This window comes from Ipomoea triloba, chromosome 15, assembly GCF_003576645.1.
Source record: "Ipomoea triloba cultivar NCNSP0323 chromosome 15, ASM357664v1".
Lineage (NCBI taxonomy): Eukaryota > Viridiplantae > Streptophyta > Magnoliopsida > Solanales > Convolvulaceae > Ipomoea > Ipomoea triloba.
The window spans coordinates 25,137,552-25,163,674 of record NC_044930.1 but is presented as its reverse complement, the minus strand read 5'-3'; the positions used below and the strand labels follow the sequence as shown (position 1 = coordinate 25,163,674).

The 26,123-nt window shown below is 43.5% G+C and overlaps 1 protein-coding gene across 1 annotated transcript; it reads right to left on the bottom strand.

The window, feature by feature from the left end:
* Positions 1-3,658: 3,658 nt before the first annotated feature.
* LOC116007419 (protein ACCELERATED CELL DEATH 6-like) lies at positions 3,659-25,589 on the bottom strand. The gene is made up of 5 exons (XM_031248083.1): positions 24,907-25,589; positions 24,593-24,655; positions 22,002-22,067; positions 15,353-15,903; positions 3,659-4,339 (listed from the first exon to the last, which is right to left on the bottom strand). The coding sequence occupies exons 1-5, from the start codon at positions 25,553-25,555 to the stop codon at positions 3,722-3,724; spliced, it is 1,947 nt and encodes a 648-aa protein (XP_031103943.1). The 5' UTR covers positions 25,556-25,589; the 3' UTR covers positions 3,659-3,721.
* Between the last annotated feature and the right edge of the window lie 534 nt (positions 25,590-26,123).

The window sequence follows — 26,123 nt, the reverse complement described above, 5'->3', positions numbered from 1 at the left end:
ACACTTTCGACAAACCTCCGACTAAACTCTGGCGAGTAAAACAACCCCGGAAACATCGCGTCCTGCTGGAGAAGACAACATGCCTTCTCCGGCAGTGTCGCCATCTCCGTTTCTCGGAAAGGAGATGGTGACACTGTTGGAGAAGGCGGGTCACCTTCTCCGGTAGAATGTGACTTTTTCGGTGTTGTTTTTACTCGTCGGAGATTGGTCAGAGGTTCGCCGGAGTTGGCCGGAAATTTAGTTGACCTGCAATAACAGGTCACAAATAGGTTAGAGCCTTAGATGGTTTATTTGATCCAAAACAACAAGTTTGAGGGCTTAATTGGAGCTTTTTGAAGTTGAAGGGTCTAATTGTACAAATGAGTATAGTTTGAGGGTCTATTTGACCTTTATCCCAATATTAAATAAGGGGGAGTGAGAATATTAAATTAATTTTTTTACTATGCAACAAAATTAAAAAGAAAGTAATATACTGATATGTCATCATATTCTATTTTTAAAGAGTCGTGGAGTAGGAGTGTATGACTAATTGACTACCAATCACACACAACGAAGTCAATTTTAATCTTTTCTGTCATATTCACCATTAAAATATATCAAATAAATTGCCTTATTTGCCAATTACCCTTTGATTGTATCTTCCACTAGACTTTATTAGCAAATTCATCTTGTCCTTTCGTTCATCTTTTTAATACATACAAATCTTTGATTTGTAGACAAATCTACATTTCCTACAGTTGTTGCAAGCTGTTGTTCATATGTGAACAATTCATTAATTAATATGGGAACTATTCACTACAATTTTACAATTAGTATTGTTGAGATAATGATTAAACTCTTTAATTTATATGAGAATTATCCGTTAAAATACTATAACTTGTATATATACTACTCCGTACAAAATACATAGTTAATTAACAAATGACTATGTTAGACTATTTATGGACGAATGTCCACGTACTTTTGCTTTCATTCTATTTTTGTTCCATTTTAATTAAATAACTTTTGAATTGACGATATTTTTCTACAAAACACAAGAATAGTAATATACCTCAAAGTTAGTCATTTAACACAATTTGTCACATTTCAAGACATTTTAAGCACAAATAAAACACACTCAATCCAAACTTGGTCACTAAATGCTTCCAAAAAGTAGTAGAATTTAACACTCATCAGTAAAATTTGCCTTGGAATCTTTATTAGACCTCCAGTTGGACTTGGGCTTGGGATTGGCTTTATCAACAAATATTTGAAAGGGGAATATACAATTGGGTCAATATAATAGGGTATAAAAAATTGGCATGACACTAGAGACAATTACATATCATTTGAAGGCTCCAAAATATTCCCTGGTTTCTCATCAGTGTTGTTTTCTGGCTCCCCCATTGTCACATCTTCCCCACCTTCACCATTAATTTTTTTACTAGGGAGCAAAATTAAAAAAGAAAGTGATATACAAATATGACATCATATTCTATTTTTAAAGAGCGCAGCCGTGGAGTAGGAGTGTTGGACTACCAATCACACACAACAGCGCACCTTAAGAAGAAAAATCACGCATTAAACCTTTAAGCCGACACACCTTAAGTTTCAACAACTGACACAGTACACCTTAAACACACAAATAACGCACCTTAAGATCGAACGAAAATCACGCATATCTTAAGAAGAAAAATCACACACTTTAAGAAGTAAAATCACGTACCTTAAGGAAAACCACGCACCACACCGAAATCAATTTTAATCTTTTCTGTCATATTCACCATTAAAATATATCAAATAAATTGCCTTATTTGCCAACTACCCTTTGACTGTATCTTGCACTAGACTAGACTTTAGCAAATTCATCTTTTGTCCTTCCGTTCATCTTTTTAATATATACAAATCTACATTTCCTACCGTTGTTGCAAGCTGTTGTTCAGACGTGAACAATTCATTAATTATATGGGAACTATTCACTACAATTCTACCATTGGTTGTTGAGATAATGATTGAACTCTTTAATTTATATGAGAATTATCAGTTAAAATATTACAACTTGTATATATACTATAAAATACATAGTTTAACAAGTGACAATAACGAACAGATAGACGTGTTACATACAAACATCACTAGATGGAAAAGACTGCAAATTTTTACTGAGATTTATACACTTCTCTTATAATGATTTATGTAACACAAGCATGAGATTATTGTTGTTGATAATGTTATAAAACAGTACAGTTGGGCAAGTAGCAATAGGATATGACATGCTGTAGGTACAAGCTCGAAGAACTGAATTTCAGGAATAAAGTGGAAGTACTTCTAAAATAGGTTCCAATATCAAAGAGCTTTTTATGCCACCGTTATTTTCTGTTGTCATATATCCACGTATTTTCCGATTTATTCATTGTTGTTTTCATTTGGTTTGTCTTTTGTTTTTTATTCTTCATTTTTCCATTTACCATTCAATGTATCAATTACTTGGTTCATGCTTCTAGAAGGAGAAACATCTTTGTTTGTTAAATGAAATGATTGTTTTTTTTTTTTTGAAGATATTAAATGAAATGATTGTTGTCACCTTTGTGTTACGAAAAATAATAATTTTTGATAAATTATCATAGAAATTTGGGCAAAATTTAAGGCCAACTTGCCAAGGACTTTCCTGCAACATTCTTCATCTTCCAACTTAACAAGAGATTTTAATTTCAACTTATACGAGATTATTTTGTTGCCCTTTGAAGTCTCGTCCGGCATAATTAAAACTCAGATAAAGCCGTACATTACGTAAGGCCCTCTCCATTAGTGGCTTTTGGACCAAATTTTAAGGTAAAATAGCCATAGGTGAGGTGGAGGAGTGATAATATGGAGAGAGAAGAAAAGTAGACTTCCTGCAAAGATGGAGTTTTTACAAAAATGGTGGAGCCCACAAAAGGAAATGAGAGTTGCGCCTCACGTGCCTTGCACCTGGACGTGTAAATACATATATATTAATTTTTTTTAAAAGTTTTTTATTTTGTTTTTTCTTTTTCCTTTTCCTCCATCCTCATTTTCTCTTTCCTAATCACACTTACAAAAACTACTCAAAAACCACACCCAAGTTTAACTAGTGAGGAAGACATAAGTAAAAAATCCTTCTGAGCTTAAATCTCGCATCTAACTACAAAGATACAAACGTACATAAGTACATTACGTAAGCGTATTTAGTCATCTGCTTGAAATCTTGCTACGCTTGATTCTTGCTGAGCTTAAATCTCGCATCTAACTAAAAAGATTAAAAAAAAAAAAAAAAGGAACTAAAAATTTCTAAATTAATCATCAAAATTTGATTAACACTTACTAATAGTGGTGTAACACACCCGAGTCCATATTCTATTAATTATCAAATTAGTTTTTCATAACTACATGTCAACAAAGTTAACCATTTAAAAATTAACTTTTTTGCTTTTCCTAATTTACTTTTATATATATATATATATACACACACACACACACATTAGGGCAGCAAAATTAATATTAAAAGAAGAAGAAGAAAGTGATGTTTTATTTATTTATTTAAAAACTTAATCAAATTACATAAATACAACAACTCTTTAAAAAGAATTGAGAATTCAAAATACAGGAAGAGTAATGCTAGAGACCATTAAAATTTTTCCCCTTCAATCCATCTCTCATGACATGACAACATCTAATTGATAACAAAATTATATTTTTAACCAGTGGTGATGTAAAGTATAATTCAATAAGTGGGGATAGACGACACGAGGAAATATATTAGATATAAAAAAGAATAAATGGGGAAGGGATAATTTTTAATTTTGAAATACATAAAAACAACACTAAGGAAAAGATAGGAGCTTAAGAATGTGGTCCCAACGGCTAGAGAATTGAAAGGTGCTAAAATGGTGTACATTCCACTGAGGAATGCAGCTATGACTGCTGTTAAGGCACAAAATGTGAGGGCGATGTTCAATGCGCAAAGGGTCATGGCAATTTTGGTCTCCCTAATAGCTCCCAACGAGTTTAATACCACCATGATCATGTAAATGAATATCGCCGAAACAGAACTTGTGAAAGCAGCAGTATCTGCTATAACAAAATACCCAAAAGCTGTTTTTCGTAACAGTATTGGGTACCCTTTATCTGAGTCGTATCCACCCGGGACTGTAAAACCAGCTGCAAAGCTTATAGTTAATATCAATGTAGCCACAATGGTCATTGTTTTACTTATTCGTAGATAACGATTAATTGTCTTGTCTATATCGTTATCATCAGTATCTTCACTGCTTGTTTCTTGATTTTGTAAGAGGTCAGCACGAGGTCCACTTCTCCTACCACTACGCTGAGGTATTCCGCCCTGCATGTTGATTAAATAATATATCAAATGAATTTTTTTTTTGAATGCTACTGATTCCATTACATTGTAGTATCTGTTCATCTATATTTTCTCAACCTATTGAAGCACAAAGAGTCAACAACGCCTCCACTGAGGCTTGATCTCGATCCTATGACCTCCTATATGTGAGAGCCACTACATACCATCCGAGCATAAGGTGCTTGGCATATCAAATGAATTTATTAATAGTCATTTCCATTTTTGGTCTTACTGTTATTGAGGCATTGCCAACTTTAGTTTACTTCATTAATTTTTGCCACATTGCGACCAGTCTTATTTAGTCTTTGCCACTTTTAGTCCACCGTTAAAATTTTCGTCAAATGACTGTCCAAAACAGGGGTATGACCGTCAAATGAAAATACCCCTGTTTTGGACGGTCATTTGACGAAAATTTTAACGGTGGACTAAAAGAGTCAAGCACTAAATAAGACTGGTCGCAATGTGGCAAAAATTAATAAAGTAAACTAAAATTGACAATGCCCCAATAACAGTAGGACAAAAAATGGAAATAACTCTTATTAATATTAACAAAACAAAAAAAACTCCAAAACTCTAGTGATAGTAAATATACTCCAATACCGGTCGGAGACCGAATGGTCGCTCCAGTACCGGTCGGATACCGTGTGGTTGGGAGACCGGAGGCTCGGCCCGATCGATTTATGGTCGGCGTCACGGACCGAATAGTACCTTCGATCGGGCGGCGACGTGGCGTGTCAAGGGCCGCCACGTGCTCCCTCCCGCTTAGGCCCGGGGTGAGGCAGGCGCATGCACGCCACGTTCTCATCATGCCGGAGGCCCGGCAATCCTACCTTTTCCCTCTTATAAATACCGCATTTATGAGGAGAGAGAGGATCTTTTGGCTGATTCTTGACTAAGCCTTGAAGTAAGCTCGGACAATAGGAAGACCCACTGCCGACCCGCCGAGCCCTTCGAGCTCTTCTTCGCTTTGTAAACCGGGTTTGGATCGTTTGAGGCAATAATAGATCGTATTTCCCGTTTCGCTTCGTATCCGTATTTTGCTATATCATTTTTGGCGCCGTCTGTGGGGACCGCATTGAAAAGCAATAGTTTGCGTTAGCCGGTTCCTCCATGCATCCGAACATGGAATTCTTCGACAACCAAGAAGCCGATGACAATTACGATCTCCGTTCTCACCTCAGTTCCCGATTGGATCCTAACAACATGGCTGGACCACCACCGCCAAAGGCCGTGAACGCCGTCCACCAAGATGCTCCTTTCCCTATCCCTGGGGGCTCGGCCCCTTACCAGTACCCAATGCCGGGCGGACCGATGCCGTATCAGTATCCGATGGATCCGACCATGCAATGGTGGCCAACTTCGCCGAGATTCTATCCACAGCCGTATATGTATCCAGCTATGCCGCCGATGTATCCTACCATGCCTGTTAGGCCGGATGCGACGACTGCCGAGACAGCCCCTGCAGTCCCACCCGCTCTGCACCGCTCGCAATCCGAACGTCGATCCCGTGGTTCCGAAACTATGCCCACGGCACCGGCTCGGAGGCCGGCGTTGTCTCGGCTTAGTACGTCTGACCGGTCTAGGGGGGTGCCACAGCCGGATACATCGCGAACCAGCACTTTCGATTGCATCGATGACCCTAATCTCCGACCTCGCGGATGAACCACCCGAGGACCTCAACCGATGAGTATCTCGGCGACCAGCCATTCAAGCGAGACGAGCTCTTCACACACAAAGCCAAAGAAAGACTGTCACGCTGCGACCAGCCGAGGCTTGGCTCGGGGGGTGTTGGACCAAGTCCGAGCGGAGTTCAACAAGTGGAAGAAAGAACAAGCTGAGGCTGGCCCGAGGGGAATGGAGAGCAACCTGCTCATGGATCTCCATGGATCTTCCGAGCGCCATTTGTTCAGGATATCATGGACCAGCCGTAACCCATGGATCTCCGTGTGCCCGGGAGCAAAGATTACTCTGGGCGAACCGACCCGGAAGAGCACGTTAACTCCTATTACGGAAACATGCTGATGATGGGAGTATCTGATGCGGTGATGTGCCAAGCCTTTTACTCGACCCTATCAGGTCGGGCGGCTGAGTGGTTCGCGTCCCTTGAACCAGGATCCATCGCCAATTTTTCTGAGCTGGCGAGGAAGTTTGTTCATCGCTTTGCCATTTCGAAGGCCGCCAAGAAGCACTTTACTTCCTTGGAAAAGGCTAAGCAACGTGAGGGCGAGTCTTTAACCCTCTTCAGCGAACGGTGGAAGGCGGCCGTGGCGGAGATAGAGCCGGTAGACAATCGCACTGCGGTCAACTTACTGCTCTCTGCGCTACGAGCGGGGCCTTTCTACCAGGATCTCGTCCTAAATCAGCCGAACACCTACGAGGAAGCCTTGAGAAAGATGACCGACCATGCGATAGCTGAAGAGGCCAATGCCGCCAAGCGCATGCAAGAATCGGGGGGACAGGGTCGGAGAGACCTAAGACGACAACCTGACCCGAGAAGGAAGGATCAAGATGGAAATCCAATCCACACCCCCCTGTCGAGACCGATTGGGGAGATCCTGGAATATGCCCAATCTTGTAACATGATCCAACTCCCGGCCTCGACGAGGGATGGCCCCGACAAGGACAAGTACTGCACCTATCACAGGAACCGGGGTCACGAAACTGACGAGTGCCATGTCCTAAAGGGGATGATTGAAGATCTTTTGCGCTTGGGAGAACTAGCGCAATTCGCTGCCGAGAAGAAAAAAAGCCTACGCCGAGGGTGGAAGAAATACTTCAAGAAGTCTGATAAAGAGAAAAAAGACAAGGGGCCTGAACCCGACCACGATCCCCCCGCCACCGGATCGAAACAGATCATCCATGTTATCTTCGGCGGGCTGGAAGGGGGAGACGATCCTGATCGCCGTCGAGCTTGGTCGCGGGACCTGCCCGTGTGCTCGATTAGCACCGACCAACCAGAGAAGAGACTGAAGGAGAAGCCAATAACTTTTACCAACCGAGACCTCCCCCTCGGAGGAGACCAATCGGCAGAGGCATTGGTCATTACTGTTGACATCTGTGGAGCCGAGGTCCGAAGAGTGATGGTGGACACGGGTAGCAGTGTTAATGTCCTATACTTGGACGCGTTCCAGAAGTTGAAAATAGAAAGATCAGCCCTGAAGCCGGTCCGAACACCGTTGTCAGGTTTCACGGGTGACATGATCCACCCAGAAGGAATGGTCGTCCTCCCTGTGGAGGTCGGGATTTACCCGTAGGTCTTGAAGGTGGCGATGGAGTTCATCGTCGTCAACTTAGCTTGTGTACACAACGTCATCTTGGGCCGATCAGGAATAGCCCAGATGAAGGCGATCATCTCCATGCCTCATCTATGCATGAAGTTCCCAACCCCGGAGGGCGTTGGCGTTGTGCGAGGAGACCCGCGATCGGCGAGATTGTGCTATGTTCGGGCAGTAGAGAAACAAGCGGCGAGCACGTCTCGCGTCAACACCATTGCTCGACGGAAAGATGAAGAGAAGAAAGAACAACCTGGGCCATCCAAGCCCGTTGAAAAAGTTCCCTTGGATTTGAATCGGCCCGAACGAAGCATTAAGATCGGAACATCCCTCTGCCCGAACCTCCGACAGTCGATCCTTTCGGTAATGCGAGAGTTCGCGGATATCTTCGCTTGGGGCCCGGAGGACATGCCCGGGGTCGACCGAGACGTGATCTGCCATCGGTTGTCCGTCAGCCCGACCTTTAAGCCCGTTAAGCAAAAACAAAGGCATTTGTCTGTCGACCGATGGGAGTTCGTTAGAGGGGAGGTCAAGGCTTTGCTCTCGGCGGGTCACATCCGAGAGGTTGCGTACCCGGAATGGGTCGCGAATGTAGTCTTGGTGCCCAAGCCCTCGGCTTGGCGCATGTGCATCGACTACACCGACCTAAACCGTGCCTGCCCCCTTGACCCATATCCTCTCCCGAGCATTCATCAGATGGTCGATGAGACGGCGGGAGTCGAGCTCATGAGCTTTATGGACGCCTTTAAAGGATATCATCAGATCATGATATCCGAGGCCGATGAGGAGAAGACCACGTTCGTGACACCAGATGGATTGTACTGCTACCGAGTGATGCCTATTAAGCTGAAGAATGCATGGGCTACGTACCAGCGAATGATTAACTCGGTGTTCGGGGGGTTACTGGGAAGGTCGATGGAAGCCTATGTAGACGATATGCTCGTCAAGAGCGCTGCTCGGGTCGACCACGCCGACCATCTCCGCGCATGCTTTGAAATTATGCGCAAACACCAATTAAGGTTGAATCCGAAGAAATGCACCTTTGCAGTGCAAACTGGAAAGTTTTTGGGCTACATGATAACCAAACGAGGGGTAGAGCCGAACCCGGCCAAGATTCAGGCTATCTTGGAAATGAAGTCGCCGACCAGCATCAGGGAAGTGCAGCAACTCACGGGCCGATTGGCAGCGCTCAGTCGATTCCTTTCCAAGCTGGCCGATCGGGCTCACCCTTTCTTCAAAATTCTAAAGAAGTCTCATGGCTTTATTTGGGACGATGACAGTCGGGCGGCGTTTGAAGACCTGAAAGCTTACTTAGCATCCCCGATCATCTTGTCGAAGCCCGAGCCTGGGGAGGACCTGGAAGTGTATCTCGCTGTTTCAGATCGGGCTGTCAGCGCAGTCTTGTGCCGAATCGACAATGAAGAAGTACAACGGCCAGTATACTATGTGAGCCACGCTCTGCAAGGACCAGAATTCCGATACACCCGACTTGAGAAGGTGGTGTTCGCGCTACTCATCGCGGCAAAGCGTTTGACGCCCTATTTTCAAGGTCGAAATGTCCGTGTGTTGACGGATCAGCCGATCGGGGATATCCTCAGGACCTCGACTTCTTCAGGACGTCTGGTCAAATGGGCGATTATGTTGACGCAGTTCGCTCTGGAATACAAACCCCGACCGTCCATCAAAGCCCAGGCTTTAGCTGACTTCGTGGTGGAATACATCGCGCGTGATACCGGGGCCGACCAGAATGATCTCCAATCTCCCGAATGGTGGGAAGTAAATACAGATGGGTCCAGCGGGAAGAAGGGAGCGGGAGCGGGGAAAGTCATCACGACTCCCGAGGGCTTTAAGGTTTATTACGCCATTCTGTTCCACTTCTCGCCGACCAACAATGAGGCCGAGTATGAGGCCCTGATTGCCGGACTACAGCGGGCGAGGCAGCTAGGGGCCAAGTCTATCCGAGCTCAAACGGATTCCGCTTTGGTTGTCGAACAGGTTAATGGCGAGTTCATTACTAAAGGAGACAAATTGACTGCGTATAGAGATCGGGTGCTGGCCGTCCTGCAACAATTCAAGGCCCACCAACTCAGCCACATTCCCAGGGCTGACAATGCTGATGCGGATATGTTATCGCGGTTGGTAAACGAAGCTCCCGAGCACATTTCAAAGATTGCCCATATTGAGGAAGCAACCGCGCCGTGCGTAGATCTGCTGGAGGTTGGGCCGGTCGAAGTTGAACAGGACCCATGGATAACTGATCTCAAGGAGTACCTCCAGGACGGGAAACTACCCCGAGAGGAAGACCGAGCGCGGAAGGTGAAGCTCAGAGCGCCCAGGTTTCAGATCGTAGACGACCGCTTATATCGGCGATCTTATGGAGGCTCACTGATGAGGTGCTTGAATGCGTTCGAAGCTAATATCGTCATGAAGGAGCTACACTCGGGACTGTGCTCGGCTCACCAGGGGAGCCGATCGCTAGCACGCTGGATCATGCTTATGGGATACTACTGGCCATCCATCCAACTGGATTGCGACAACCTCGTCCGAGCATGCGAGCCTTGCCAAAAATTTGCTAAGACCCCTGGTCGCCCGGCGACCTTTTACCAGCCGATCAGCACCGCGATCCCATTCGCTCGCTGGGGGGTGGATATCATAGGCCCGTTCCCGATGTTAACAGCTCGGAAGAAGTTCGTGATAGTGGCTATCGACTACTTTTCAAAGTGGATTGAGGCGGAACACTTGGCGACCATAACAGCCCAACAGTGTGCACGTTTTGTGTGGAGGAACGTCATTGCCCGATTTGGAGTCCCCGTGCACCTGATCACGGACAACGGAAGGCAATTCGAGAGCTAGTACTTTCAAAACTTCCTAGCTACGGTCGGCACGAAATCTATCCGGTCGTCCGTAGCGTATCCCCAAGGAAATGGGCAAGTCGAGAACGCGAACCGCACAATCCTAGATGGGCTGAAGAAGAAGCTGTTTGATGCCGGTCGGAGCTGGGCTGATGAGCTGCCGTACGTGTTGTGGGCATACCGGACGACCCCCCGGGAGGCTACCAAAGAGACTTCTTTTGCGCTGGTCTACGGGGCTGAAGCGCGTTTGCCGATCGAAGCATGGATCCCGACCTCACGAGAACGGGGCTATGTGGAGGACGACAACGAGCGAATGATGGTCGCGGAGCTGGACGCCTTGGAAGAAAAAAGAGAGGTCGCGGCCCGAAGAATAGTTGAATATCATAAGAAGATAAAGCAGACCCACGACCTCCGAGTCCGACCGAGGTACTTCCAGGTCGGGGATTATGTTCTCCGAGAGCGAAAGGCCAGCCGACCAAATGAGTCCGGCAAGTTTGCACAAACCTGGGAAGGTTCATATGTCATCTCGGCCGTAATCCGACCCGGCACTTACAAGTTGTAAACCACTACGGGAAAACCGGTGGATCGAATTTGGAACTCAGAGCACCTAGTCTTGTTCCACTAGTAGTTAGGGTCATTAGTGATGTACTCGGGCCAAAAGAAGCCTTTTGTAGTGACTGTGTTGATTGAATGAAAATCATTTGCTTTGGCCAATTCCGATATCACCACCCTAACCTGACGATCTTATGGCCTTCGAGGCCGATGGGAGCAAAGTGCCCATCTCGGGAGTAAGGTGCCCGATCTTATGGCCTTCGAGGCCGATGGGAGCAAGGTGCCCATATCGGGAGTAAGGTGCCCGATCTTATGGCCTTCGAGGCCGATGGGAGCAAGGTGCCCATCTCGGGAGTAAGGTGCCCGATCTTATGGCCTTCGAGGCCGATGGGAGCAAGGTGCGCATCTCGGGAGTAAGGTGCCCGATCTTATGGCCTTCGAGGCCGATGGGAGCAAGGTGCTCATCTCGGGAGTAAGGTGCCCGATCTTATGGCCTTCGAGGCCGATGGGAGCAAGGTGCCCATCTCGGGAGTAAGGTGCCCGATCTTATGGCCTTCGAGGCCGATGGGAGCAAGGTGCCCATCTCGGGAGTAAGGTGCCCGATCTTATGGCCTTCGAGGTCGATGGGAGCAAGGTACCCATCTCGGGAGTAAGGTGCCCGATCTTATGGCCTTCGAGGCCGATGGGAGCAAGGTGCCCATCTCGGGAGTAAGGTGCCCGATCTTATGGCCTTCGAGGCCGATGGGAGCAAGGTGCCCATCTCGGGAGTAAGGTGCCCGATCTTATGGCCTTCGAGGCCGATGGGAGCAAGGTGCCCATCCCGGGAGCAGGGTGCCCGATGTGTTTAGTCATTCGCAAATGATAAAGATATGGCGTCATGGCAAAAGGAGAATATTATAAAATCGATATTAGTGATGCTCGGCACAACGCAGGCCGAGCTCCGCCAGTTAACGACCTTGACAAAAAAACACAAAAAAAAAGGTTTTCTTCATAGCCGATCACTTTGAGGGGCCCAGTTCGGAATACGGCTTGGGGCCGGGATTGGCCACTTCTCCGGGAAGTAGAGCCAGCACCTCAGGGAGGTCGGTCTCTTCAAGACCTTCAGTCAGAGCCGCATGAACCTGCTCTTGTATGGCTCGACAACCCGAAGTGAAAGCCCATTGTCCATAGACCCACACGAGCCGGTCCCCGACCTCCATGTTGATGAAAGCCGTGAGGAACTCCTTAGCTATAGCTTCGACGGTGCATATGAACCGAGCAAGGCTGCTGGCGTCCTTCATCTTTTCGATGGCCTCTTTTTCGGCCTTTTCCGCCTTCTCGGCTCGTTCCTCGGCAACGGCAAGGCCTTTCTCCGCTTTCTCAGCCCGGCACTCGGCGGCGGCAAGCTCTTTCTCCAGCTCCCTAATCTTGGTCTCGGCAAATGAGACCTGCTTCTAGAGCGACTCGACCTCCTTTTCTCGGATACCCTCCAGGGCCCGAGCCCGGTAAAAGAGGTCGGTCGTCGTATGGGTTAGCTGAAAAGTCGAAAGAGTCAGATATCTTTGTCCGAGTGGGGGCTGATGAGAATTTTTTTAAACCAATGAACTTACCCGGAGGATGTCCTCGGCGATCTGCTCCCCGAGGCGGTTGCATGACCATCCCATGATGGTCTCCATGCCCGAAACCTTGTCCCTTATCTGGTCGACAAGGGTGGCCGCCAACGCATCCCTCTCGCGCAGGTCCTCCTGCAGCTCGGAAGGTCGGCTGCTAGAGGAGCGCTTGGTGCGCTTGAGGGTGAGAACCTCCTCGACCTCCGGCTCTTGCCGTTTTTCCTTCCCTCGTCGGCTCTGGTCGTGAGTGACTTGGAGGTCGGGGGCTGTAGCGCCACCCGATGAGGTGTCGATGGGGGTCGGGGCGGAGATGTTGACGACCGGGGGATCGGCGGGCGGCTTGGTGACGGCAGCCTTCTTCGCTCCTAGGGCCACCTTGGTTTTGGGGCAAGGGGCGGCCGGGGCGGCAACAAAGGCCTTGTCGAGCACCATGTCTGCACAAATAAAAGAGAAAGGGTTAGTTTTGACGGTCGGATCACTATAACCGATCCGAGGGAGTTAGAAACGAGCGAGAGCAATCTCGTTGACCTTGGCTCGGCTCGGCCGAAGAGCCTTTAGCGGGTCGAGCGGCGACTGGCTTTGGCTCGTACTTCTCGCTCCGGCCGTAATCTGAGAGCTCGAGGTTGGCCTTCTTGTAGCCTTCGGGGGTGCGGAAGATGAGATAGTCGTACACCTCCGAGGAGATCTTCGCGGCCGCGTCAGTCAGAGCTCGGGTCCGCTTTGGGAAGCTATGCTCGGTGAAGTGAGTGGACCACTCCCGGGGGATCGATAACTTCCACTTATACTCGACCGAAAGTATCCGGTTCTTCCACCCTTTGTTGCTATCGGGGACGTTGGTGAGAGTGCAGTGGTGCCCCCGAGACTGGAGCATCAGGTATCCTCCACCATGCTTTGCCGAAAGAGGTCTGACGGCGTAGAGGAAGTTGAATAGCTCGACGGTGCACACCAGTTTGTGCCGAGCGCAGATCTGAGGGAAACACGCGATCATCCGATGGGCGTTCGGGATGATTTGCCCGGGAAGAACCTCGTAGTACCTCAGAAAGGCGAGAAGAAAGGGAGAGAAGGGGAAGGTCAGTGGCGCCTTCAGGGAGTCCAAATGGATCCCGAGCCAATCGTCGGCGTGCCGATCGATCACGTTGCCGAGCGAACGGCTCACTTTATACGGCACCCTACCACGCAACAGCGCATGGACTTCGTCGATCTCGGCGCGAGTGAGCAGACATTTCTGCTGTTGAAAGACCTCGCTATTTAGGAAGAGCATTTTCTTCCAGGTGGTAGAAGGTTCGTCGCCTGCCGGCTCGGCTTCCGTGGGATCTGGTACTGACGAGCTAGCCCCAGCAAGGGCGGGCAATGCCGACGGTCGGGGAGGGATTGGAGCGGATGAGCTTGCTTCGCCCGGGGCCGGTAAAGCGTCTAGTCGGCGTGAGGCCTCAGAGCCTGAAATCCGCTCGGAGTCGCGCAATTCCCGTGGCGCGGCCCCTCGGCGCAGTGACGAAGCGACGTCCTCCCCGGTATGGGGGCTGAGGTGAGGGAATAGCGCTGAGACCATTATCCGCGGCGATTTGCCTCGGCCCCACGTGCCGACCTCCTCGGTAGAGGCCGAAGTCCGCAGTGGCCCCTCGTTCTCTTCGGTGTCGGCAGAGACGTGTTCCACTTCGTCGATCTGGTTGACGGTGGAACCCCCGGTGGAAGGGGTAAAATTCTCGTTTCCCGCTACGTCGTAGTCCTGACCCGAAATGTTTTGGTTGTCCGAATCCGACATCCTAAATTCCTATTTAAGTGAAGGGATCGGGGTTCAGCGACTTGGTATGGGCACCGACCTAGACTATGGGGTCTATGTTACCGAGCGTAAAGGCGTTAGATGAGTGTGGGTACTTCGCAATGCAGATAGCGAGGGCCTTTGTCTCGTCTCGGGAAGCTCCGATCTCCGAATAGCTGCGATGGCAAGAGTGAGCGTCGAAGTACAGGGGCGGCTATTTATAGGCGTAAGGCGATGAAGTTCAATCGTCGCTCACGGGCGACGGTTCGTTTCTCGAGAATTTTCCCGCCAAAGCGTTTTGCGCCCATGTATAAGTACCTACCGTCTTCCTGTGCGCCCGCACGAGAAGGTCGTCGCGGTAAGCGATGGCGTGGTCGACCCAATAATAGTTTCACACCAAACCGTTCCTCTACGCTCGCGGTCGTCGCGCTTTGGAGCGAGGGGGCTAGATGATAGTAAATATACTCCAATACCGGTCGGAGACCGAATGGTCGCTCCAGTACCGGTCGGATACCGTGTGGTTGGGAGACCGGAGGCTCGGCCCGATCGGTTTATGGTCGGCGTCACGGACCGAACAGTACCTTCGATCGACCGGTGACGTGGCGTGTCAAGGGCCGCCACGTGCTCCCTCCCGCTTGGGCCCGGGGTGAGGCGGGCGCATGCGCGCCACGTTCTCGTCATGCCGGAGGCCCGGCGATCCTAGCTTTTCCCACTTATAAATACCGCATTTATGAGGAGAGAGAGGATCTTTTGGCTGATTCTTGACTAAGCCTTGAAGTAAGCTCGGATAGTAGGAAGGCCCACTGCCGACCCGCCGAACCCTTCAAGTTCTTCTTCGCTTTGTAAACCGGGTTTGGATCGTTTGAGGTAATAATAGATCGTATTTCCCGTTTCGCTTCGTATCCGTATTTTGCTATATCATCTAGTAATAGTAAAATAAAATAGAAGTAAGCTATGGTTTGTGTACTTACATATACATGCTTAACAAAGGAATAGACTTCGCCTTGGGAGGCCACGTCAAGTGGAGTTTGATGCCGTTTATTGAAGACCAAATGCTTCCGTTTAAGACGGGTGAGCATATAGTTAAAAGATAAGCTTCTCCAACCAAAAACCACAAGCAGGTGCAGCGGTGTATTGCCATCGTTGTCTTTCTGATCAATAAGGTTGTCGATTTGGGGATACTTCAGTATATATTTTATCATGTTTCTTCTGCGGCTCAGTATTGCTTCGTGCAGGACATTTTGGGATTTGCAGTTAATCATCATCCAACAATCTGGTAAGCTATTTGATATGCATTTCATCGTTTTAATGTTGCCATGCCTTGTTGCTATGTGAAATATTGTCGTCCAATCATCATCATCTATGCCTGCACGAATGTACCCTGCTGAACTTTTTTTCTCAAGGATCTTTCGGACAATTTCATCATCACCAAACTTTACAGCATAGTGTAGTGGCGTCCAACCCAAACTGTCACTCTTCTCACACAAAGAAATCTCCTTTTCCAGTAGTAGTTGTATGCATCCTGAGGTATATAGTGATAGAATTTTACTTTTTGCATAAATTCAATCTAGTGTTTATTACAGAGTGTATTTTATACTATGTACTAAAAGGAGTGGTATAGTTCATATCAACACGTTAAAAAGAGATAATGTTCTAAATGCTCATTCGATTATGCTATGCAATAATTCTTGATTTGGTTAACAACTATCAAATTATCCAATATGATTTCAAGACTATACAAAAATTTACTCAATTTAGTTCACCAGAAGAAATTAATTTGAGTATATATTTGTATAATCGAGGGGCCATTTTAGATAAATTAATAATCAAAACCAAATAAAAAAGTATAACATAGACAAAGACGATTTTGAGAACTCGCTTAAAAATCATGATTATTTTTTATAATCATTATACGGTGGACCACTTAAATAAAGTTTGTTTTTAGTATGTTAAATGTTCATTTTTAGTACTATGAAAAATTAATTAAATTGTAAATTGTTTAATTAAGCATTTCATTAATTAATTGAAATTAAACATATAAAATAAGATCGATGGAGTATTTTTTTTAATACCTTTTAATTATGTTTCTAAACTTTATGGATTGGTTTTAATTATAATTATGGGGTGTATTCAATTTAGAATTTTTATAAGCTTTAAAAGTGTGCGATAGGGAATATACCTCGGGTATACGGCTCTAAGTATTTGATACGTAGACTGTATGCGAATACGGGTATTAGCTCATCCTATATAATGGACCTTGACCTCTCGGGTAAGGGACTTTTTCCGGCTCTGGACTCTCTCTAAAAAGAAGCCTTGCTCTCTCCCTTCTCTCTACATCTATTCAAGATTAATGAATAAAAGAGTAATTGGGAGCTACTGGATGTATCTTTTCTCAATTGTTCATATTATTTCCATACAATGGATTACATGTGAGATTATTTCATATCAAATGGCGCCGTCCGTGGGGATTCGGCGAAAAGCTGTGTCCCTTTAAACTTCCATTGCCTCTTTCTTTTCAGGGGGTGCTGCATATTTGGGATCTATTGCATGCACGAGAAGTTGGTTTCTTTGACCTGTTGAGAGATTTCATCTTCACCATCAGAAACTCTGTCATCGTCTCTGCAGTCTATTGAGAGAGACCTGCAACCAATGCTGTCGAAGGGAGGTGCTTGGCCTGGTTTTTCTTCTTTTTGGAGGCTGTGACGGACTGCTATGTTATTCTGGTTTTCCTCTTGAATTTATTTCAGAGAGCGGGTTTGATGAGTTACATCCTGGTGTTGCATTTCACTCTGTATTCCTCAAATCCTAGCCAGAGCAGCCGCAGTCCGGCGCGAATTGGTCACGCCGCCGAAGATTCCAGCCCCGCGATCTTCGCCATGCATCGTCGCCGCTCGCCATTGCGTTTCCACGCCGATCCAAGTAGAAGACCGATCAGTAATGGCTCTCGTCGGCCAGCTTCCCCTTTATCTCCGTGGTGGCGAAGCTCTCTTCTAATGGAGGGTGTGGGCGGTCCAATAGGAAATTCAATGAATGCATGCAAGCTGGTTGGTGGATAATGGCGGTGAAGCGCAAAATTCAAGATAGTGGAAAGAGATAGAAAAGGAAAGTTGCAAAATAAGGAGGAAAATGAGTATGCACACATTGTCTGGCTCTCCTGGTTCGGTTCTGATCATCGACCATGGTCCGATCACGTCGACTGAGATGGACGAACCTCCGGCAGTCTAAGCCAGAGTGTTGTCGAGCTTGCATGCATGCATGCCATCCAGAGTGTTGCCGAGCTCCTGTGTACGTAAACAAATTCCCGAGCAGTCGCCATTTTCGCGATCTTCCCCTGAACCGATCGTCAGTTTTCAAGCATACATGCGTCCCAGAACCAATCAGATGGATGTTGGCAGTTTCATATGGTCTCCATCAGTATTGATTCTCACTGATCATGTCAACAATTTCAATTAACCAAGGCGGCGCAGCATGCAGGGCGATTCCAGACTTCTCCGGTCACGCTATTCTCCCAGTAAGAGTCTACTCAATTTGACCGGGAAGTGATCGCAAAAATTATAAATTTAGTTAACCAACTTGAGTTGGGAAGGGTTCTCGGTCAAGCATAGGTCAGCTCTTTGTATCTTTATGACCTCTTCTAGCTCGATATTGTAGATGAGTCCTCCGACAGCTGCGGCAAGTTTCCCGGTGGCATGGTCGGTTACCTCGGACTGACCGGATTCTTCAGCCATGCGCATCCCGTTTGGGTGGCCATCCAGAGCTGTCGCATCTATGTACGCCCAGAGCTAAAAGAACGAGCGGAAAATTCCCAATCACCTATTCGCTGATCATCCTCCCAAGCTGCGAGAAAAACATAAAATGCTATGTTACTTCAATTGGCCAGTCTGTCACTATTCGAGCTTCCCTACACGGCTGCGAAATTCTTGAACATCCTACGGCCTTGTATGTGTCCTCCACTGATGATGAAGCGTTGCACATCTGCTATTGTGAGACCCCCCTTCGGTTACAGGCTTCTTGTTAGTGATGGTGGAATGCAATAAACCAAGTGGAGACAAACAATTCACCCTCCGTAATATTATTGGTCGTTGTGGGTGGTGGTGCCGTAAGATGACAAAGATGGTTGCTGACAATCTGAACTTGTTGCGTGTGAATTAAGTGAGCTTTGGGAAAAAGGTAAAACAAAAACAAAAGGCAAATTGGAATTGGGAAAATTCAAAGAGCAATCACATGCTGCATGCTTGGAATTGGGAAAATTCAAAGAGCAATCACATGCTGCATGCAAACATTGAAAAATGCAAGAGTAGACTTTCGTTTTTAGAATTTATAAGATTATTAGTTTAGTCTTACCTTTCGTTTTTAGAATTTATAAGATTATTAGTTTAGTCTTACTTTGTAAATTGTACTATTTATAGCTTTCTAAATGTATGGCCTAAATTGTAAATTGTATAAGTTATAGGCCCATACTTAGAAAATTGTAATAGTAGAGTCTATGTAATAAGTCCGGTCAGGTCGGTCGATCCACCACCGGCATTGTAATCCCGAGGTCAAATCTCGCTATAATTAAATCACGACGGCGGTCGAAAAAAACGCAACGGGAGCAAGGTGCCCGTTTATGGTCCTCGGACCGATTTTTGTGGGAGTAAGGTGCCCACTACGGGAGCAAGGTGCCCGTTTATGGTCCTCGGACCGATTTTTGTGGGAGTAAGGTGCCCACTACGGGAGCAAGGTGCCCGTTTATGGTGCTCGGACCGATTTTTGTGGGAGTAAGGTGCCCACTACGGGAGCAAGGTGCCCGTTTATGGTCCTCGGACCGATCTTTGTGGGAGTAAGGTGCCCACTACGGGAACAAGATGCCCGTTATGGTCCTCGGACCGATCTTTGTGGGAGCAAGGTGCCCACTACGGGAGTAAGGTGCCCGTTTATGGTCCTCGAACCATTCAATTACGATGACGGTCGGAAAAAACGCTACGACCGAAAAGTCAGAAAAAACTACGGGAGTAAGGTGCCCGCTTGGCCCTTGAACCGATCTGTTACGACGGCGGTCGGAAAAAACGCTATGACCGAAAAGTCCGAAAAAACTACGGGAGTAAGGTGCCCGCTCGATCCTCCAACCGATCTATTACGACGGCGGTCGGAAAAAACGCTACGACCGAAAAGTAGGAAAAAACTACACTCTTTGCACCGAGGAAGAATTACCCTCGTTTGCTTTTCTTTGTAAATTGTACACGGTCATATATATAGATTAGTCGTGTGCTAAGTCCGGTTAGGTCGACATTACCACCACCGGCGCCTTAAGCCCGTTTAGGTTGGCATCGCTACCATCGGCACGTTGAGCCCGAGACCATATCTCGGCGTAAGTCCTACATAGTAGGCAATTAAGTCCGGTTAGGTCGACACTACCACCACCGGCATTGTAAGCCCGATTAGACCGGCATTGCCATCACTGGCACAGTTAGCCCGGGACCAGTTCAACTCGCTAGGTCGGCATTCCGCCTCGAATAAATCCAATCCCTTGATTGGTAAAACCTGATCCGTAGATCGGCAAAATTCGACCTATTGATCGTATCGCGAAACCGATCCCTTGATCGGTAGAGTTCGGACGACCCTTATAGCCCAAAAGGCCGCTTGAAGGTTGTGCTCTTTTTTCCTTAGCCAAAAATTTTTCCCACTGGGTTTTTTCTTGGCCTAAGGTTTTTAACGAGGCAATCGGCGCAGGTCACATACTATACGGTCAGTTCCCTAGCTCGAACTCTTCCTCATTGGCGCTTGGAATTGTGCTCTTTTTTCCTTGGCTAGGATTTTTTCCCACTGGATTTTTTCTTAGGCCAAGGTTTTTAACGAGGCAACTAGCGTAAGTCCCGGACCGTAAGGCTAGTCTTCCAGCCCGACCCCTTCCTTGTTGACTCGACGTCAGGGCTCGGACTAGGGGGGCTACTTGATAGGGAATATACCCCGGGTATACGGCCCTAAGTATTTGATACGTAGACTGTATGCGAATACGGGTATTAGCCCATCCTATATAATGGACCTTGACCTCTCGTGTAAGGGACTTTTTCCGGCTCTGGACTCTCTCTCTAAAAAGAAGCATTGCTCTCTCCCTTCTCTCTACATCTATTCAAGATTAATGAATAAAAGAGTAATTGGGAGCTACTGGATGTATCTTTTCTCAATTGTTCATATTATTTCCATACAATGGATTACATGTGAGATTATTTCATATCAGTGTGAATGTATAAGATCTATCATTTTGAGGAAATCATTAAAAGTTGGGTGATATTTGCCCACAAAAGGCGAAATATCCTTGCCCCAAGGGTCTCACCCCCCAGCTCGACAGGATAATGGAGAAGTAAATCATAGCGACTAAGCAATCCTTTATGTGAGAGGACCAAATGACCAGTGCTTGGTGCCTACAAGGAGCTCACCATATTAGGTGAGCTGCACGTACAGACAAGTTGGGTTATATTTGATTAATACTTTTAAAAGTTTTTAAATGTCAAATGATATTCAATTCAAACTTTTAAAGATTCATTGATTGGTCTACTGGTTTACTGATCCAGTTAATTAGTAACCATAAACTAAAACTAATTTTGTTTGTGATAGATTGATAGGCAGGACTTCAAAAGGTGGCAAAGTACTTTATTACGGGTTTTAAAGATTCTTTAAGAGGACATTATTAACCACGAAAATTCAAATTTTTCTAGAGCTTTAAAATGTGGAAAAATTATTTTCACGTTTAGTGTAATTTTTTACTTTGGGAACTTCAGGTCAATTGAAATCCACTGCCATGATATCAATGAAAGTAAATTTCACCTAAGGAAGCATGATTCTTTTTCTCGGGTGACTAGAAATCTATCAAACTTATTCAATTGCATATTTATATTTTTTTGCGTAGGTTAAAAGCAAATTATAAATCTCTCTCAACACTACACACTATTTGTCGGTGAAATTTGCATCTAGGTATAAAGTCATTCAAAACTTTTAAACTCTATATACTTTTTCTCCTATTTAAACTCTACATACATTCGGTTTAAATTATTGTTCTCCTAAAACTTTACCAACTTTTTTATTCATTATCGTTTGAATCTTTCCAATTGAAGACACTGATAGGGGAAACCCTTCAATCAAGTTAGCTACTAAAAAAAATCAATATTCTTCTCTTGTTTGTAAGTGCTATATTACCATTTATCTAGTAATATTATATTGTTAGTGAAAATGAGATTGTCGTTAAATTTATAATACATTATTTTTTGTGCAACCAAATTTAATTATTTTTTCAACTATGATACTTAATTTTATATAAGATCTATATATACAAATATATGAAATATTATACAAGATTTTTAAAGAAAATTATACTATAGCTTATCAAGGATAATTATACTAATAAAACGAATTTTTTAATCCGTATTTGAAATTAGTATTATCTTTAAATTTATAACATACTATGTTTTTGTGCCAATCACATTTAATTATTTATAATTAAAATATTTAAAAAAAAAAGTAAATTAAATAATTATAGGTAATAAGAACAACCAGGTTATGATTTCAAAAAAAAAAAAAAAAAAAAGAACAACCAGGTTATTATAATTTATAAAACATTAACAGATGATGTCACTTACTTACCTGCTTTGCCCATGTGAAGTCTAAAAATTTGCATGAGCTTTTCCCACAATGATAGTGCGGCGCTACCTATCATGTGTACAAAAACTTATTTTTATTTTTATTTTTTTGAGAATAAAACTTATTTTTATCAAAATTCATTCATGTCATAAATTTTTAATAATGCGAGCTGCATACAAAATTTAGAGTTAACTCTACGAGAGGCCCTTCTTTTTTATGACAATTTCAAATTTAGTCCCAAATTATCATTTTGTCATTTAACATTTCAAACTATTATTTTTGGACACTTTTAGTTCTCCTAATGACTTTTCCTATTTTTAGAAAGGGCATTTTTGTTTCTTCATATTTTTCTTTTGTTATTTCTCTAGTTTCAACCGGTTTAATATATTTCTCTAGTCATTTTAGTACTTAAAGTCCTAAACCAATTAAACCGGTTGAAACCGGATAAATAACAAAAGAAAAATATGAAAAGACAAAAATGCTCTTACTAAAAATAGGAAAAGTCATGAGAATGACTAAAAGTGTCTAAAAAATAATAGTCTGGGATGTAAAATGGTAAAAAGGATATTATGGGACTAAATTTGAAATTACCACCAAAGACAAAAGACCTCTAGTATAATTAACTCCAAAATTTTACATGTAAATCTAAACATGCTTATGTAAAGTCATAATTTGTCAATATGCAAAATTTTGGGTCTAAATTTAGGTAAACAAAAATATTTTATTAAATATAAATATATTTCAATGTGTGGAAATTATCAAGTCAATCACTTAAAAAAAAAACAAATTAAAACAAAAAGGCCTAGTCCCCTTATAATAGTCTATATGACTAACACAAAGAGTCAACAGTCGCCTCTACTGATGCGAGAACCCACTTTCTTTCATGTGAGAGCGTAAACTGGGTGCCACTAGACTACAAGGTCTTTGGCATATCTATCTTGTTAATTTTATAAATTTGTAATTAATAGATTATGTATATGCAGTTAGCATATTATGTGTTTATTGTACCAACGTTGTTTTTAATTTGTTTGAGAAAAATGATGCTAATAAAGGCACCATTTATATAACTTATGAAATAACATTGTTTTGGACTAACATCCATGATATAATGATTTTTTCAGCTTAATCCAGTCCACGAACCGAACTAAGCAATATAGATTTAATATGTATAGTAACTTGAATTAGCCCAACCGATCATAGTTTATCAGTGGATGAAGCTTCGATAGTGAGTATGTAAGATGTACATGCCTTTAGTACATTATATTGTAGAGTTAATTCCATTTTTGGTCCTAGATTTATAAGTGTTAATCCATTTTTAGTCCTTTTTATCAGAACATCCACATTTGGTCCTAGTATTATTGTGGCATGACCATTTTTGGTCCTCCATCAAGAAAATCATTGAAATGTCGTTAAATACAAGGACATTTTGATTTTTTTATACAAAGTATGTTGACCCGCTATATTTTTTATGTTTATTTTTTAAAAAAAAAATCAAAATTGAAGACTGAAATGCTCTTGTAGTTGACGAAACTTAAATTGTTTTGTTGATGAAGAACTAAAAATGGTCATGCCACAATAATACTAAAATCAAAATTGAATGTTTTGAAAAAAAAAAAAAAAAGGACTAAAAGTAGACTGACACCAATAAATCTAGGACCAAAAATGAGATTAACTCTTTTTATAATATTATTTTTAATATTAACTAGTATATAACATTTATATATTTAGAAACTATATTAAAAGTACTATTGAATATACTTTTTTAATATACTAAAAGTACATTATTTGTATGTATAAAGTACATGATTTTTTATATATTATTAAATAAGAGTTCTACTACATGTACGTCTAAATCTTACTCTCTAAATTTTAATCCATGATCTGGCGGGCACTGATAAGTTATTTTTCATGTGGGTCCCAATACAAGTGTTTACATCATGACTTTGTGTGTGAGAATAAAAACTAGGAGTAGAAGATAGGAATACATATAGTGTTTTTCATCAAATAATGTAAATTCAATACACAAATAATGTATTGTTAGTATATTAAAAGTGTATATTGCATTCATAGTTCACACATATATGTGGACCACCACAAAATAATTTGTCATACGCAATAAGAACCAATTGTTATGTCATAGACTCGGATTCGCCTTCCAAAGTGAACTCGAGTCTATATTCACAATTTTAAAACTGTATATTCACAACTATACATGATCGGCCTAATAACGGCCATTTTTTACTTGTGATCCAACTGCACATATGGTCCAACTAACTTGACCATATCAATTTTGATTAGGTTCAACAACAATTCAAAGTACAAATAGCTCACAATTTTAGAATTCTATATCCACAATTACAAAATTATATATTCAACAGTATAAGGCAATTTTTGAATCAATATAACAAAATTTTGAATATAGAGTTCAAACATTATGAATATTTACTATTTAGTAATGTAATTTTGTATATTGAGATATAAAATTGTGAATATAGTAATATACACTTCTGAAATTGTGAATATGGACCCGAGGTGGACCCGGGTCCATATCATAATTTGCCAATAAGAACGGCCGAGTTAACAGATGATGTTACCTGGTAAAACCAGATGGGCGTCAAGAGTTAGTAAAATCTGCATCATGATTTCCCATGCGCTACCTATCATGTGTACAAAAACAACTTTTATTAGAATTCATGCATTTATGAGTATGACATTTTTTTTCCTATTACGCAAATAAATACTGTGACTAAAAGCAACATTTATATAAACTATGAAATTGTATCATTTTAGATTGTTAAGGTGAACCATAGTCTGAGATATAATGACCGGCTTGAATCAGTCCAACAATCATAGTCTAGTACTAAGCCATTAGTACATTAATTATTACAAAAGCTGGTAGAATTTATACCTGATGGTGATAATATTGCCGCATGAAGAGCATTTCGACCGAGTGGTCCAACATAAGTAAGATTTTGACATTTCTCAATTATCTCCTTCAAACAATAAAGAAAATGTGACTCTGCAACCAAGTAAATGGGCGTCTCACCAGCATCATTGGTAGGATACCCAAACTCATTGTCCTCTTGAATCAGTAACTTGACCACGCCCAAATGCCCCATTCGCGCGGCCTTGTGCAAAGCCATGTCCATGACATCATCCGTCATCCGTATCATCTCTTTCACTGTGACACCGGATTCAAGCTCCTCATCGTACACTTTGATGGCGTTAATGAGGACAGAGACTATGTCAGCGTCGCCTTTCTCGGCTGCACAGTGTAGCACAGTTTCTTTTTTGTTGTTCAGAGAATATAACATAGACGAGGCAGAAGCATGAGCCCTTTGGTCTTGTAGGATTTTCTCCACAAAATGCTTGTTGCCATGGAGCACGGCAACGTGCAACACAGTATTTCCATTTGGCGCAACTTGACAGTCCTCGGACCCTTCAGCCCTCATCTGACGGAGGGCCGCATGATAATCTTCAACTGTACCTGTCGCTGCCGCTCTGTACAAAGCCGGCTTCATATGGGGAATAATGCCCATAGCTGCAGCTGGTTCCATTTCACCTAGTACCAAACTAACTACCTAACTAACTATATATATATATATATATGTATGTATCAAATTAAAATAAGATGGTTGAGGTTGTAAGAATATAATGTATGTTGCCCCTAGAAATAATAATGTGCAATGTGCAGGCACGTAGTTGTAATGAAAGTGCTAATTCAATTATTATATTCGAGTAGAGGCTGGGAGGAAAGTGCTTGGTATTTTCAAGATTGTGGACCAACTTGTAATGAAAGTTCTAATTCAATTATTATATTTAGAGGTTAAATCATGAATGGTGTCCTGTTTCACTAGACTACACAACCAAGTCAATTTTAGTCTTTTCCTGTGATATTACCTTTTTCTCTTGCATATTCATCCACCATATATTTTCTTTATCTTCTTCAATAATAATAATATATACATATTATATTAGAGTTATAGGTTAATTATTTCTTAGGGTCACACTTGTGTGAGACCGTCTCACGGGTCCTTGTTCGTGAGACAGGTCGGGTCGAGTCAAAGCATCATGCAAATGTCATACTTATATGTGCAAATGTCATACTTATATGCTCAAATATAA

Bases quoted from the DNA above. Each gene is read 5' to 3' on its own strand.
- LOC116007419 (XM_031248083.1), bottom strand. From the start codon at position 25,555: ATGGAACCAGCTGCAGCTATGGGCATTATTCCCCATATGAAGCCGGCT. The intron at 22,068-24,592 runs GTAACATCATCT...TACACATGATAG, and splicing joins CGCCCATCTGGTTTTACCAG to GTAGCGCCGCACTATCATTG. The intron at 15,904-22,001 runs GTAAGTAAGTGA...TATATACCTCAG, and splicing joins ACTTCACATGGGCAAAGCAG to GATGCATACAACTACTACTG.